The sequence below is a fragment of the Argopecten irradians genome, chromosome 4, assembly GCF_041381155.1.
Source record: "Argopecten irradians isolate NY chromosome 4, Ai_NY, whole genome shotgun sequence".
NCBI classification, from domain to species: Eukaryota; Metazoa; Mollusca; class Bivalvia; order Pectinida; family Pectinidae; genus Argopecten; species Argopecten irradians.
Genome location: NC_091137.1, coordinates 49,571,328 through 49,586,989, shown reverse-complemented (window position 1 = coordinate 49,586,989; position 15,662 = coordinate 49,571,328). Strand labels below are relative to the sequence as shown.

The 15,662-nt window shown below is 39.9% G+C and overlaps 2 protein-coding genes across 3 annotated transcripts; one reads left to right on the top strand and one right to left on the bottom strand.

The window, feature by feature from the left end:
* The first annotated feature begins 117 nt into the window (after positions 1–117).
* On the top strand, positions 118–14,076 carry LOC138321930 (uncharacterized). Of its 2 annotated transcripts, XM_069265967.1 has the most exons (3): positions 118–435; positions 3,078–3,151; positions 3,867–14,076. In XM_069265967.1, the coding sequence occupies exon 3, from the start codon at positions 3,968–3,970 to the stop codon at positions 10,151–10,153; it is 6,186 nt and encodes a 2,061-aa protein (XP_069122068.1). In that variant the 5' UTR covers positions 118–435; positions 3,078–3,151; positions 3,867–3,967; the 3' UTR covers positions 10,154–14,076. The 2 variants fall into 2 exon arrangements, with proteins under 2 accessions (XP_069122068.1, XP_069122069.1); XM_069265968.1 differs by lacking the exons at positions 118–435; positions 3,078–3,151 and adding an exon at positions 3,181–3,465.
* Positions 11,231–14,344, bottom strand: LOC138322339 (uncharacterized). Its single transcript, XM_069266377.1, has 2 exons — positions 14,288–14,344; positions 11,231–11,521 (listed from the first exon to the last, which is right to left on the bottom strand). The coding sequence occupies exons 1-2, from the start codon at positions 14,342–14,344 to the stop codon at positions 11,231–11,233; spliced, it is 348 nt and encodes a 115-aa protein (XP_069122478.1).
* Between the last annotated feature and the right edge of the window lie 1,318 nt (positions 14,345–15,662).

The following is a 15,662-nucleotide window of genomic DNA, read 5'->3' as shown; positions in this document are numbered from 1 at the left end:
AAGTTTGCTGCCAGATCATAGATTGTTTTGCTTATCTATGAAGAATCGAAACCGAAAGTAGAATTACTGTTGTATTTGTTTCTGGAGACTTTTAATTCAGCTCTACTACGATTCTCTACAATACCTGTATCTTAGAGCGTCGTAGTGGAGCAGAAATTACAAGTCAAACTTTAATTAGATTGGAAAAACATTACACCCGCTGGTATTTCCAATATCGTATTCAGACTTCACTGGCTTTATATATAGACATGCTAATTTTTTAGCATGATTTTGGTTCCTGACCAATAGGAAAACGACAAAGGTAGTGGCATTGTTGGATGTTTTGCGTTACTAATAGTGACAAAACACTACACAGAGCCCCAGATCTCACAGTTGCTGGTAGACCTTCACAGCAGACAGATCGCTCCCTTGAGTTATCTCTGAAAAACAACCAAGGTAGGTATATTTTGTAGCTGTTACTGCTTGATACTTTATCCTTGCCCCATCGACTTGTTCCTAATACAGATACACAGACACGACGCACAATAAGGAAAAGTAATTTTAAAATATAAACAAAATACTTATAACAATATTTTGTCGAGAGTACCAGAGCACCTAGATATTACATATACAAGTGTCCACAGCTTTTATTTTTAATGAAAGTCGTTCATATTTAATTATTCTAAAATAATTTCTTTAGTTTTTAAGTCGGCTGGCTTGAAGCATTTAGTTATTATATAATAAATTTCCATGCCATGAACAAGTAAATCCTTAGCTAATGTCCACGCATAGGAACCATGCAGCGTTTCATATCCTTATCAAAACAATTGTTAGCGTGCTTACATCATATTGTTGTCGACGCAGTACTATTTGCAGGCTCATCTGATTATAACTGTACATTTCGTAGTCGTTATTAAAAGATAAAGTTGGTCTACTTTTGTGGCATTTATCCAATTACATTGTAAGCTCAAGATAATATGAATATTTAAATAGTCAAACGGAATCAGTGGTAAGTCTGCATTTTTTCCACATGTTTACTACTTTTTATCAAAATGTATTCTTGTATTCGAATCATCTGTCTCTTAAAATGAGTTCCTTTTCTTTTTGTTGTCATTTATTGATACGCTCATTATCAATTTCTAATACTTTTACTATGTATAGACTGTCACTCTCACACGTGGTATAGCCATTCTAAAACGAGTTTTACAAAAACATAAAACGTCAAACTCCAAATTTACTGAGCAGTAGATTTCAAACGTCCCTCGAATATTGGATCTCTCGATTTTTATTACACATACTTAGGAAAATAATGTGCATGCACGGGCTTATTTGCTTACATGGCAGCTACGCGCCTGGTATTTATCAATAGATGCACAGACAAGAAAGAATTCAAATTTTGGATTTATGGTCACAGCATTAATTGATATCTACATTTGGCGGCAAGGTCTGTCAATAGACCATAACGGCACGCCATCAAACAAATACAATCAAAATTGCAACATAAATTAATTGATAGATTCTGGGAAACATTAATCCACCAATTAACATGGCTGCTGGTCCATCAATAGACCATAATGGCAAGCCATCAATCAAATAAATTGATTGATCCTGGGAAACCATCCTCAATCATTTAAACAAGCTTTTCATCGACTAGAGATATTCTAAGAGCCTGATGGGAATCTCCCTTGAGTTAGACAACAATGGTGAGAGTTCAACATAGTTTCCATTAGTAATCTTTTGCTTCACTGAAGCAGATACATGCAAGCTTAATATATCATTAACACTTGCAATAGGGGTTGGCATTACATCAAACGTTCCCGGGTCTTGTAATGCAGGAGGTGGTGCTGCCACCGGTAGCTCAGGTGGCATAGATCTAGAATGGTCAGTTCCACTCCCGGCTGCAGAAGGTCCTGAATTTGTCCCATGGCTAGGCATCGCAGACTCCGCTTCTGGAGGCACTGTTGCTGCTCCTGCCCTCTTTCGTCTCTTTGCTCTAGTAAGCCGCCCCCTCCTATAGCTATCATGTATAAGTATACATGATAGCTATAGGAGGGGGCGGCTTACTAAATATGCATTCGTGCATAAAGAGAAAAACAAAATGTATAATTAGAACACCTTTAAAATACTTTTAATAGTTATACTGGTAATAATGGTATACAATTACTAAAATACTGTTTTGCTTCATAATTGTGATATCAAAAACATCTCTCATATTACAAAATTACAAGTAATGTTAAATTTTTCATAACATTCCTGTACATGTACAGAAAACGGTTCACATTTGGACGTCGACTTCACCAAAATATATAGGTCATGATCGCTAGGTAAACTCGACCCAACAGGGAATCTCGCCCTGAGTGAGTAAAGTGAATCAATACGATCGCAATCGTCTCAAAGGGGTGATTAAAGATTAAAATCAAATGTTCAATGTCTAAAGTGATCCGATCACATTAATGCTAGCCTATGTTTATATGCGATCTCGACAAGAAAGTAGAACTCGGCCGAAGTTCGGCAAGTATATTCACGGTCGCCAAAATTATTCCGAGTCGAATATCATAGAATATATTCTATAAAGAAACAAATTCAAAATAATGAAATATTTCATTGCATTCATAATGTATCACAAAAAATAATTCCTCTACTTTTAAATATAATTTAACTTGGCCAAACTATAGACCATGCCGGTGCCATGCCGGATTATGAAGTCAGTGACAGGAAAATGAATCCATTCCCATCTATCGCAATACGTTTGAGATTATAATCCGAAATCAGATTAAAAACATAAATCAGATATCAAACAAAAAAATGCATCGAAATTCTGAGGAAATTGAGTGTTCAAACCCAGTTATTTTTTCACATAAACTTAGCCTCTTTCAAAGCTGTCCCTGTACCAAGATGTCTTCAATTAAAAAGGGGGAATAACTCTTCAGCAATTCTGACATACTTTTTTCAGGTATCACGCTACCAAATCAGCAGGTGCCCTCCTATAACCGAACTACATGGTTTATTGCCATAAGTGCTATTATATATATTTCTAATTCTAGTATCATCAATAAGATATTTTGAAATGAAAACAATATTGTGTCTTCTTTTTACAGATCTATCAAGATAATGTCGAAATATAACATCGTTCTATTCCTTGTCATCTTTGCCGGAGTATGTCTAGATCAAGGTGAGTTTTCAAAAGCGGAGTTACGGGTGTTGAAGAAGGTAAATAAGTATGTTTTAATTTGTGTACTTACACAGATGATTTACTTACACAGAGTATTACTTTCATATCCAGTGAACTGTATTGTTCTGTCTCCGATAGAAATTTTAAATAATTATGTATGTAATTCCGGAACCTGGTTAACCGGATTTTAGTTTGTTGTATATCCGGATTTTAGTCCGCATTTAGTCCTCATCTTTGTTCTTCCGGTAAAACGGCATGGTCGTCGATTGTGTTTATGGTGGAAGTTTATAAGCAATCCCTTGCTAAGGCACGGTGTAAGTCTATTACAAATATGTTTATATAAGACGAAAATAAGTCTTATTGTCATGTCATGTCAGTCGAGTAGCTGTCAAACAGTAGTTTGTGCAGAATTGCCAACTTGATGTTGGATATAACGAAGTCTATTTTTAGTAACAGTAGCGAGGGGAATCTGAATTTGGCATAATTTAGAAATGTATATCTATTTTAGACCTATACATTGACATAGTGGTACCTACATATGTATGCTACATCTAGTTTATAGATAATCAGTCGATTATTAGTTGCGGTCAGATAATTCGCGTTTGTTTTTATAATAATGATATAGGCATGATATGTAACGCTTAATTGTATAATGTATAACCGAGTACATACAGAATTGTACATGTAACTAAAGTGTGTTTTTTGCATGTTGTAGTTTTTCACCATTCGTCATAATGAAAACTTGAGAACTGAAGTGACTGGTTTTGTTATGATTTGGTTAGCTGTCAAGACAGTGAAAAAACCGAAATAACAAGGATGGCTACACCTTCGAACCCCCTGGACCAGGGACTTTCTAGTACTGAATCGCTGCACCAGCAAACAGACTCCACTGATATGTTGGACCAACACACACAATCAACCGACACTAGCACTGATAAACGGCAACACATACTCACAGAAAAAGGGCGAGAACTTTTTGAAGTAGAAGTCATGAAATATACTGCAAAACTTTCTCGTATGGTAAGAGAAATGGACGAGCTTCTCTTAATTGTAGAGTCAACAACAGAACGGGATCAACAGGCCAATACAGTGATTTCCCTCAAAGATACTTACCAACGCTACTTGGTTTTATCTAAGGAATTTAGAGGATATTTACAAAGACAGAACTCTGGGGAAAGTGCACGAGAACTTACCTCGCACAGTTTAATTGCGAAATCTGTCAGACAGAAACTAGAAGCTGTTTTTGGACCGTGGCAAAGACCAACTGATTGTATGAGTTCAAGAAGTGTGCAGAAGTCTAAACTTTCTAAAACATCCTCAGGTAAATCCTCAGCAAGTGTGATAATAGCACGTCAAAAGGCAAAACTTGAAGGAGCGAAAGCCAACATGGTATTTGCATCGCGAGAAGCTGATCTCCTTAAAGAAAAGGCTCGGTTGGAGGCAGAGACGTTAATTAAAAATGCAGACATTGAGGCTACGCTTAAAAACTTAAAGGCAGAACAGGAAACCAAAGTGGCCAGCGTAGAAATGGATGCTGTCCTTGAAGAGCTGGAGGGCCCAGGAGAGGATATCTCTGATGTCTCAGAATCAAGTGTTCACCAAAGAACTGTTAATTATGTACAAGAACAGAACCAATTGAAATCCGACACCTTTTTACAGTCAGGGCACTCTAATGTTTCCACACATAATGATGCTCCGAACCTACTTGTACAGGAACAGTTACAAGGGAAACACGGACCTTCAGAGGCTCAGACACAAGCTCCTCACTCACCTCATGCACAGGCTCTCTACATGCCACCAGAGGCTCGGACACAAGCTCCTCACTCACCTCATGTACAAGCTCCCTACATGCCACCAGAGGCTCGGACACAAGCTCCTCACTCATCTCATGTACAAGCTCCCTACATGCCACCAGAGGCTCGGACACAAGCTCCTCACTCATCTCATGTACAAGCTCCCTACATGCCACCAGAGGCTCGGACACAAGCTCCTCACTCATCTCATGTACAAGCTCCCTACATGCCACCAGAGGCTCGGACACAAGTTCCTCACTCACCTCATGTACAAGCCCCCAATGTGCCACCAGAGGATCAGTTACATGCTTCTCACTATTCTGATGATCATGATGCTGTTAAAGGGCTTTCCAGGTATCTGATAAAACGAGAACTTGTCACAGATCGCCTTATAAAGTTTACTGATAAACCGGAAACTTACCTTTCTTGGAAGGAAACATTTAAAGAAGTAATCAAGGAGGTTGATGCTAAACCTTCAGAAGAGATCGACTTGATGGTTAAGTGGCTGGGACCACAGTCAAGTCCACAAGTGTCCAGCATTAAGACGGCACATGCAGGAGACCATAAAAAAGCTTTGACAAAGGCATGGGAAAGACTTGATAGTTTTTTTGGAAGCCCAGAGAGAGTGGAACATGCTCTAAAACAGAAACTACGTAATTTCCCAAGGTTATCCTACAAAGACAAACCAAGATTCTATGAACTGTCAGATACATTGAACGAAATACTTGCTGTAAAAGAAGATGAAAAATACAGTGGACTTCTCAGTTACTTTGACACATCAATTGGCGTAAATCCTGTAATACAGAAACTGCCGGCTGGTCTTCAAAACAAATGGCGTGATAGGGCTATGACCTTCAAACGCACACATGGTGTCGCATTCCCACCCTTTTCATTCCTCTGTGTATTTGTTCAAGAGATAGCAATGACACTGAATGATCCAGGTTTCGACTATATAAGCAGTAGTGCTGATTCCGACAACCCAGTAACACAAGGTAACAGGAAGAAACCTCATATATCTGTTCACAAAACATCTGTCTCAGAATCAGTATCTGGTCGAGTGGAATCTAGGTGTTTGATTCACAATGCTGGACACTCATTGAATGACTGCCGGGTATTCAAAACAAAAAGCATCAAGGATCGTAGAGATTTGCTAAGAAAACATGGACATTGTTTTCGGTGCTGTGACGGCAAACATAAGAAACAAGACTGTAAGGAGGAGGTAAAGTGTAACATTTGTAAGAGCATAAATCATTCAACAGGTATGCACAGCGACCACAGTCCTGTGGTGGCTCAGGATCATGGCGGGGAGAAGGAGAAGGTAAACGTTAAATGTACTGAAATTTGTGGAAAGCATTTTCAAGGAAAATCATGCGCAAAGATAGTCCTAGTCACAGTTCGTCACAAGGGCAGTAGGAAAGATCCTATTCGAGCATATGCAATTCTGGATGAGCAGAGTAATAGGTCACTTGGAAGGAAAGAACTCTTTGATATCTTCGATCCTGATTCAGTATCAGATAATTATCTTCTTTCTACATGTAATGGGAAAGTGGAAACAAGCGGTAGACAGTCATCAGGTTTCATCATAGAGTCTATAGATGGCACTGCCTCAATGGAACTCCCTAACATCATAGAGTGTGACACCATCCCCAACAACAGGGAAGAGATACCCACACCAGAAGTTGCCATTCATTACCAACATTTGACAGATATATCCAGTTGTATTCCTCCTCTCTCGGTCAACTCTGAAATCTTACTCCTGATTGGCAGGGACATGCTGCTTGCCCATCACGTCTTGGAACAAAAGACTGGACCTCCAGGTCATCCGTATGCACAACGACTGCATCTTGGCTGGGTAGTTGTCGGTGAGTCCTGTTTGGACGGACTCCATGCACCGTCATCTAATGCAAACGTCCTGAAGACGTTACTGAATCCTGCACCAGGACATACTTCAGTCTTAAGCCCATGTGACAGCAAGATCCGGGTTTCTGACATTTTTCATCGCACTGAAAGGGACAACAAACTGGGAAAGTCTGTGGAAGATAAAGCCTTCTTGTCTCTGATGGAAAACCAGATGAAGAAGGAACACACAGGACGATGGATAGCGCCCCTTCCTTTTAAGGAAAACAGAGATCGCCTACCCAACAATAGGAAACAAGCCATGGACCGAGCTAAAAGCCTTGATGAAAGCTTAGGCCGTAACCCTGTGAAAAGAGAACATTTCTTAGAGTTCATGAAAGGCTTACTGGACTCTGGGCATGCGGAAATTGCCACTTCTCTTGATCCAAACGAGGAATGCTGGTTCCTACCATTGTTTGGAGTGTACCACCCCCAGAAGAAAGACCGCATCAGAGGCGTTTTCGATTCTTCGGCAAAGGTGCAGGGCAAGTCTTTGAATAGCGTTTTGATGTCAGGACCAGACATGCTCAATAGTCTTCTTGGGGTCTTGTTACGATTTCGGAAAGAAACTGTTGCAATAACTGCTGATGTCCAGCAAATGTTCTATTGCTTTCTCGTACATCCCGACCATCGGAAGTACTTGCGTTTCATTTGGCATAAGGACAACGATTTGAACCAACCCTTAGTTGATTACCAAATGAAAGTCCACGTGTTTGGAAACAGTCCTTCGCCTGCGGTGGCTACTTTCGGACTTAGGAGAACAGCAGATGTAGCTGAAGAGAAATATGGTGCTGACGTCAAGCATTTTGTCCATCGCAACTTTTACGTTGATGACGCTTTGTCCTCGTTTCCTTCTAAAGAGGAAGCCATTGACCTCATGAGTCGCACTCGTGCCGCACTGAAAGAATTTGGTGACCTCCGCTTGCACAAGATAGCGTCAAATTCATCTGAGGTGTTGTCGGCATTTGAACCTGATGACCTTGCCAAGGAACTGAAGAACCTTGAATTTGAAAGGGAAGCGCTCCCATCACAACGCAGCTTGGGAATGCGCTGGGATCTCCAGCGTGACGAATTCACATTTCACGTTGAACCTGAAGAGAAACCATTCACAAGACGATGCGTCCTTTCATGTGTGAATAGTCTATTCGATCCATTGGGTTTTCTCGCACCTATAACAATAACAGGAAAGGCCATTCTCCGAGAAGCAATGTCTGATGGAGCCGAATGGGATGAACCGTTACGACCAGATTGTCTGCACAAATGGCAACAATGGAAGTCATCATTGCAACATTTGCAGAATGTAAGGATTCAGCGTACTTATGGCGGTATGTCTATGAGCAAGGCAGTAACGAAGGAACTCTGTATTTTCTCTGATGCGTCAGAGAAGGCAATCGCAGCCGTAGTTTACATTAAGCTCACTGACTCGAATGGATCTCAAAGTCTTGGATTTGTGCTAGGCAAAGAGAAGTTAGCCCCAAAGCACGGGCATACCATTCCAAGACTGGAGCTGTGTGGCGCGGTTTTAGCGACAGAACTGTTTGAAACTGTTCGGGATGAAATGGACATTGGCTTTGATCGTGTGCGGTTCTTTACAGATAGCCGTGTCGTCCTGGGCTATATTCGCAACGAAACAAAACGATTCTTCATATATGTGGAAAACCGCGTCGAACGCATCCGCAGGTGCAGCAGCCCCAGCGACTGGAACTACGTCTGTTCAAAACTGAATCCGGCAGATGAGGCTACTCGGTCAGTTCCTGCAGATGGTCTCCAAGACTGCACGTGGCTCAAAGGACCTACTCATCTACTGGAGGAGAAACAAGACCATGGAGAAGATGCGGACTACCCTCTAATTAGTCCCGAGAATGATCGTGAAATACGTATCCTCAAAACAGAAGTAGAGAAAACTTCAGGAAAGACGTTTGAGAGCAGTAGATTTGAATACTTCTCTTCATGGCATCGTCTTGTACGAGCTATCTCTAACGTGAAAAGCTTGGCCGCTAGATGGACAAAAACCAAACCGGATCAACAGACATGCAACTCTGCGGAAGAGCATGATTTAGTCAAACGGTCGGAACAATTCGTCGTGAAAGTTGTTCAGAAAAAAGCATTCCATAAGGAGATCAAGGCACTTGCAAGTGGAAAGGATGTTCCAAGAAATAGCTCAATACTCAATCTGGATCCATTCCTTGATGATGATGGTCTTCTTCACGTTGGGGGACGTTTGAAGAATTCTGACCTTCCACAAACTCAGAAGAACCCAGTTATCTTGCCCAAATCTCACCATGTCACTAGACTCGTTGTTGCTCACTATCATCAGGAAGTCCAGCATCAGGGTCGATTGTTCACAGAAGGTGCAATACGTGCTGCGGGCTATTGGATAATTGGATGTCGGCGTATGATCAACACTCATCTGCGAAGCTGTGTGCAATGTTTAAAGTTGCGTGGAAAGCAACAATCTCCTAAGATGGCAGATCTGCCTCCTGAGCGTATGGATCTTTCGCCTCCATTCACGTATGTTGGAATAGATGTATTTGGACCATGGACAGTGATCACACGAAAAACCCGTGGAGGCCAAGCACACTCAAAGAGATTGGCAGTGATATTGACATGTCTTGTCATACGTGCTGTCCATATCGAAGTCATAGAAGAGATGACAACCTCGAGTTTCATCAATGCTCTTCGTCGTTTCACGTCTCTCCGTGGGGAAGTGAAATTCATACGTTCTGACTGCGGAACAAATTTCGTGGGAGCAGCGAAGGAACTTGACTCCACTGTCATCAACGTTGACGATCCAAACTTCAAGAGTTTCTTAACACGGAAAGGCATCACGTGGAAATTTAACCCTCCGCATGCCTCACATATGGGTGGAGTGTGGGAAAGACTTATTGGAGTGAGTCGAAGAATTCTGGACGCACTGCTGTTGGATGTGCAAGGCAAAAAGTTAACACACGAGGTTCTTGTAACTTTCATGGCCGAAGTTTGTTCAATCATCAACTCCAGACCGATAGCAGGTGTGTCTGCTGATCCAATGTCTCCAACGCCATTGACTCCCAATACACTCTTGTGTTTGAAGACCACTCACAAAGTGGACTCCCACTGTGTGGATGATTTCACATTGAAGGACATATACAAGGCTCAGTGGAGGTGTGTTCAGCATCTAGCCAATTGCTTTTGGAAAAGATGGAAAGCTGAATACTTGTCTCCATTGCAAGAGAGAAGGAAGTGGCAGCAAGACGAAAAGAATCTACAGGAAGGAGACGTAGTTCTCTTGAGGGACAAGTCATTGTATCGTAATGAGTGGCCCATGGTGTGATTCATAGGGCTGTCCCTAGCGCTGACGGTCGCGTAAGGAAAATCGAAGTGTGTATTGGAACAGACCGTAAGGTATACTCCAGACCTGCCAGCGAAGTTGTGCTTCTGGTGTCTAGGAACTGAATATTATACTCCTGATTCGGACATATATATTCCGGAGTGAAGAGACTATTTTGGAACAGACTTTCTGTATTGTGTGCAAATAGTGAACTTTTAAATCAAAACGAACATTGAATCAGGGCTGCTTTCACCCTGAAGTATTTGCATAATTGGTATATGTACGAACTATGTTCCCCTTCCATTTTTGACAATTCTTATTTTAAAAGGTGATATAGATATATCAGACGGGGAGTGTTCTGTCTCCGATAGTAGTTATAAGTAATTATGTATGTAATTCCGGAACCTGGTTAACCGGATTTTAGTTTGTTGTATATCCGGATTTTAGTCCGCATTTAGTCCTCATCTTTGTTCTTCCGGTAAAACGGCATGGTCGTCGATTGTGTTTATGGTGGAAGTTTATAAGCAATCCCTTGCTAAGGCACGGTGTAAGTCTATTACAAATATGTTTATATAAGACGAAAATAAGTCTTATTGTCATGTCATGTCAGTCGAGTAGCTGTCAAAACAGTAGTTTGTGCAGAATTGCCAACTTGGTGTTGGATATAACGAAGTCTATTTTTAGTAACAGTAGCGAGTGGAATCTGAATTTGGCATAATTTAGAAATGTATATCTATTTAGACCTATACATTGACATAGTGGTACCTACATATGTATGCTACATCTAGTTTATAGATAATCAGTCGATTATTAGTTGCGGTCAGATAATTCGCGTTTGTTTTTATAATAATGATATAGGCATGATATGTAACGCTTAATTGTATAATGTATAACCGAGTACATACAGAATTGTACATGTAACTAAAGTGTGTTTTTTGCATGTTGTAGTTTTTCACCATTCGTCATAATGAAAACTTGAGAACTGAAGTGACTGGTTTTGTTATGATTTGGTTAGCTGTCAAGACATGTATCAACTTGTCTGAAGCTGCCATTGTCGCTGGACTCGGAACGGTAGCTGTTTTAAGTGACCCCCGTTGCGTTAACAGGCGCAGTTGGTGCCGCGGGGGTTTCCGCAGCCGGGACAGCCGGACTTAGTGTTTTGGGGGCCTCCGCCGCCGGGACAGCCGGACTTGGTGGTGTGGGGTTCTCCGCCGCGGGGACAGCCGCTGGTTCCGCTGAAGCTGCACTGATGTCAACATATGGAGGCAGCATCACCACATTAACTGCTGTTTCCGTGATGCAATCATTAGCAGCGGCAGGTATCGGAGTAGCCGGCAAAGCTGCCGCGGGTACTGTGGCAGCGGGTGCTGCCTATAAAATGACCAGGAGTTAATTTGTTAATCCCCAAAGTAGGAAGTGTGAGCCTTAGTGTTGTCAGGTTTATATTCTTTAGATTACTTAGTCCGTTAGTTCTAATTACTATTACTATGACTTTTATTCCCATTAGGGAATGGTTGTTGTAATTTGGATGCTGAAGAATATTGTTAGTTAAATGTACTTTATAATAAAATTGCTTATATATGATAGTATACGTGTATACTTAACACAAATCTGTTAATATATGTATTGTATTGATTGTTTGTTTGTTTGATTGATTAACGTCCTATTAACAGCTATGGTCATGTAAGGACGGCCTCCCATGTATGCGGTGTGTTGCATGTATGTTGTGCGAGGTGCGTGTTTTGGGAGACTGCGGTATGTTCGTGTTGTGTCTTCTTGTATAGTGGAACTGTTGCCCTTTTTATAGTGCTATATCACTGAAGCATGCCGCCGAAGACACCAAGCAACACACCCCACCCGGTCACATTATACTGACAACGGGCGAACCAGTCGTCCCACTCCCTGTATGCTGAGCGCTAAGCAGGAGCAGAAACTACCACTTTTATAGACTTTGGTGTGTCTCGGCCAGGGGATAGAACCCAGAGCCTTCCTCACAGGGGCGAACGCTCAACTCAAGGCCAAAAGTGAGGCGGTGCCAAGGGAGGCATTAGGAAAGATAGTCAGTTAGGAAGAAGAGAAAAGATAAGATCCTAAATTTAGTCGCCTTTTACGATCATGCAATAGGGGCAGCAGGTACAATTCTTACGCCCTACCTGCAGGGCCAGTATTGTATTGAGGACAGACGCACGGTTTTATAAATGCACAAAACAGTATCGATCAAATAAAACAGTGTAGTTTTGTAACGTTACGTGTTATTGTTTTTTCTTGCATTGCAGTCTCAACTTTTGTTTTTGAAAAATAACTGAAAAGGCAATTTTCAAAGCAATGAGTTTATTGCAATACAATAACGTGTAAACTATAAAAAAGCACATAACACGGATGTGCCAGGGTATCTTTCAACACAGCCTACAAATATCTTTTTTAAATGTTGAGAGTGTAAACCTATTACATGTACCACCCATCTTGAGGACAACAAGCCCGACAGACATTAGTATCGCAAAATATTGACAGTATACAGTGGAATATGGGACTACGGGCTACGATAGAACATTAATAACCACTTTCATTAAAAACAACACATAAAAATCCCCCACGCCCAAACAATTTATTTAGATTTTGGACCAGGATAGAGCTAGTTGTTTGGAAATCGTCAGAATTTGACGATGTTTTTTTTGGGATTTCTCCAGTTGTGTCTAAGTGTTGGCATTCAATGATACGTTAAATGAAAGATAAATATTTCCGAAATATGGTTGTGTATAATTTGCAACATGTTAGTTGGAACAAATTTGCTTTTTAATCGCTTTAAGTGAATGGGGTAACATAGGTCACGTGACCGAGTTGCTAACCCTATATTATTACCAGGACATGGTGTCAGATTATCTTTTTAGTCTGCAAATGCCAGTGGTGCGAATCGCATATGAAATGTCTACCTAATGAGAAAATAATGAGAAAATATTCGCTGTTTACTGTGCTTTGCATAGTATGAACTTGTTACAGACATTATTGTATAAAATATTTCTGTGACTTCGGTGTTAGCCTTGATATATCTTGTACATACTGAAAACCGACTTATATAGGGTAATTTTACGTGACAAATAACTCGGTGACTATGTGAAAGTTCAATCGCGAAAATAACTCCCGTGAAAAAAGAAGTAAGACATAAAACGAGGAAATTAACTCACCTTGAAAAAAGAAGAGTTAGACATTAAACAACGAAATTAACTCATGTGAAAAAAAAGTCAAACATTCAGTCCATATACATTTGCATTTCAAGCGTATTTCATTTTTATTATTCATCAAAACATTTTGCGAATCTCTGGCCTTGTGCAAATCTATAATTAGAGACGTAAATAATTGAAATATTACAATGTCATCACGTGTCTCGCATGTGATAGTACACCACCGACAAGGTGACATTGTAAATAATGTATTTCTGATTTTAAAAGCATATTGTTCATTATACCTATAGAACTCATTTGCATTTATTGTTCCAAGTGGAATCGATACAATGCACCTAAAGTTTGCTGCCAGATCATAGATTGTTTTGCTTATCTATGAAGAATCGAAACCGAAAGTAGAATTACTGTTGTATTTGTTTCTGGAGACTTTTAATTCAGCTCTACTACGATTCTCTACAATACCTGTATCTTAGAGCATCGTAGTGGAGCAGAAAGTACAAGTCAAACTTTAATTAGATTGGAAAAACATTACGCCCGCTGGTATTTCCAATATCGTATTCAGACCAAGGTAGGTATATTTTGTAGCTGTTACTGCATTGATACTTTATCCTTGCCCCATCGACTTGTTCCTAATACAGATACACAGACACGACGCACAATAAGGAAAAGTAATTTTAAAATATAAACAAAATACTTATAACAATATTTTGTCGAGAGTACCAGAGCACCTAGATATTACATATACAAGTGTCCACAGCTTTTATTTTTAATGAAAGTCGTTCATATTTAATTATTCTAAAATAATTTCTTTAGTTTTTAAGTCGGCTGGCTTGAAGCATTTAGTTATTATATAATAAATTTCCATGCCATGAACAAGTAAATCCTTAGCTAATGTCCACGCATAGGAACCATGCAGTGTTTCTTATCCTAATACCAACACAATTGTTAGCGTGCTTACATCATATTGTTGTCGACGCAGTACTATTTGCAGGCTCATCTGATTATAACTGTACATTTCGTAGTCGTTATTAAAAGATAAAGTTGGTCTACTTTTGTGGCATTTATCCAATTACATTGTAAGCTCAAGATAATATGAATATTTAAATAGTCAAACGGAATCAGTGGTAAGTCTGCATTTTTTCCACATGTTTACTACTTTTTATCAAAATGTATTCTTGTATTCGAATCATCTGTCTCTTAAAATGAGTTCCTTTTCTTTTTGTTGTCATTTATTGATACGCTCATTATCAATTTCTAATACTTTTACTATGTATAGACTGTCACTCTCACACGTGGTATAGCCATTCTAAAACGAGTTTTACAAAAACATAAAACGTCAAACTCCAAATTTACTGAGCAGTAGATTTCAAACGTCCCTCGAATATTGGATCTCTCGATTTTTATTACACATACTTAGGAAAATAATGTGCATGCACGGGCTTATTTGCTTACATGGCAGCTACGCGCCTGGTATTTATCAATAGATGCACAGACAAGAAAGAATTCAAATTTTGGATTTATGGTCACAGCATTAATTGATATCTACATTTGGCGGCAAGGTCTGTCAATAGACCATAACGGCACGCCATCAAACAAATACAATCAAATTGCAACATAAATTAATTGATAGATTCTGGGATAAATTAATCCACCCAATTGTAACATGGATGCTGGTCCATCAATAGGACCATAATGGCAATGCCATCAATCAAATAAATTGATTGATTCCTTGGTAACACTCTTACCTCTTTCAGTTAAAACAAGATTTATAACTGACTAGTGATATTCTTAGAGCCTGAATGGTAATCTCCCTTGATTTGAGACCAACAATTGTGAGAGTTTCAACATTGGTTTCCAATATTGTTATCTTTTGCTATCACTGAAGCAGTTTCATGCAAGCTTTATATATCTTTATCTATTGCAATTGGGGTGGGAATGTACACCAAAACATTTCGCCAGGGTATTGTAAGGCAGGATGTGGTGCTGCCACCGGTAGCTTCAGGTGGCAATAGATCCTAGTATTGGTTCAGTTCCACTACCGGCTGCAGATGGTCCTTAATTTGTCCTATGGCTAGGCATCGCAGACACTCCGCTTCTGGAGGCACTGTTGCTGCTCCTGCCCTCTTTCGTCTCTTTGCTCTAGTAAGCCGCCCCCTCCTATAGCTATCATGTATAAGTATACATGATAGCTATAGGAGGGGGCGGCTTACTACTAAATATGCATTCGTGCATAAAGAGAAAAACAAAATGTATAATTAGAACACCTTTAAAATAACTTTTAATAGTTATACTGGTAATAATGGTATACAATTACTAAAATACTGTTTTGCTTC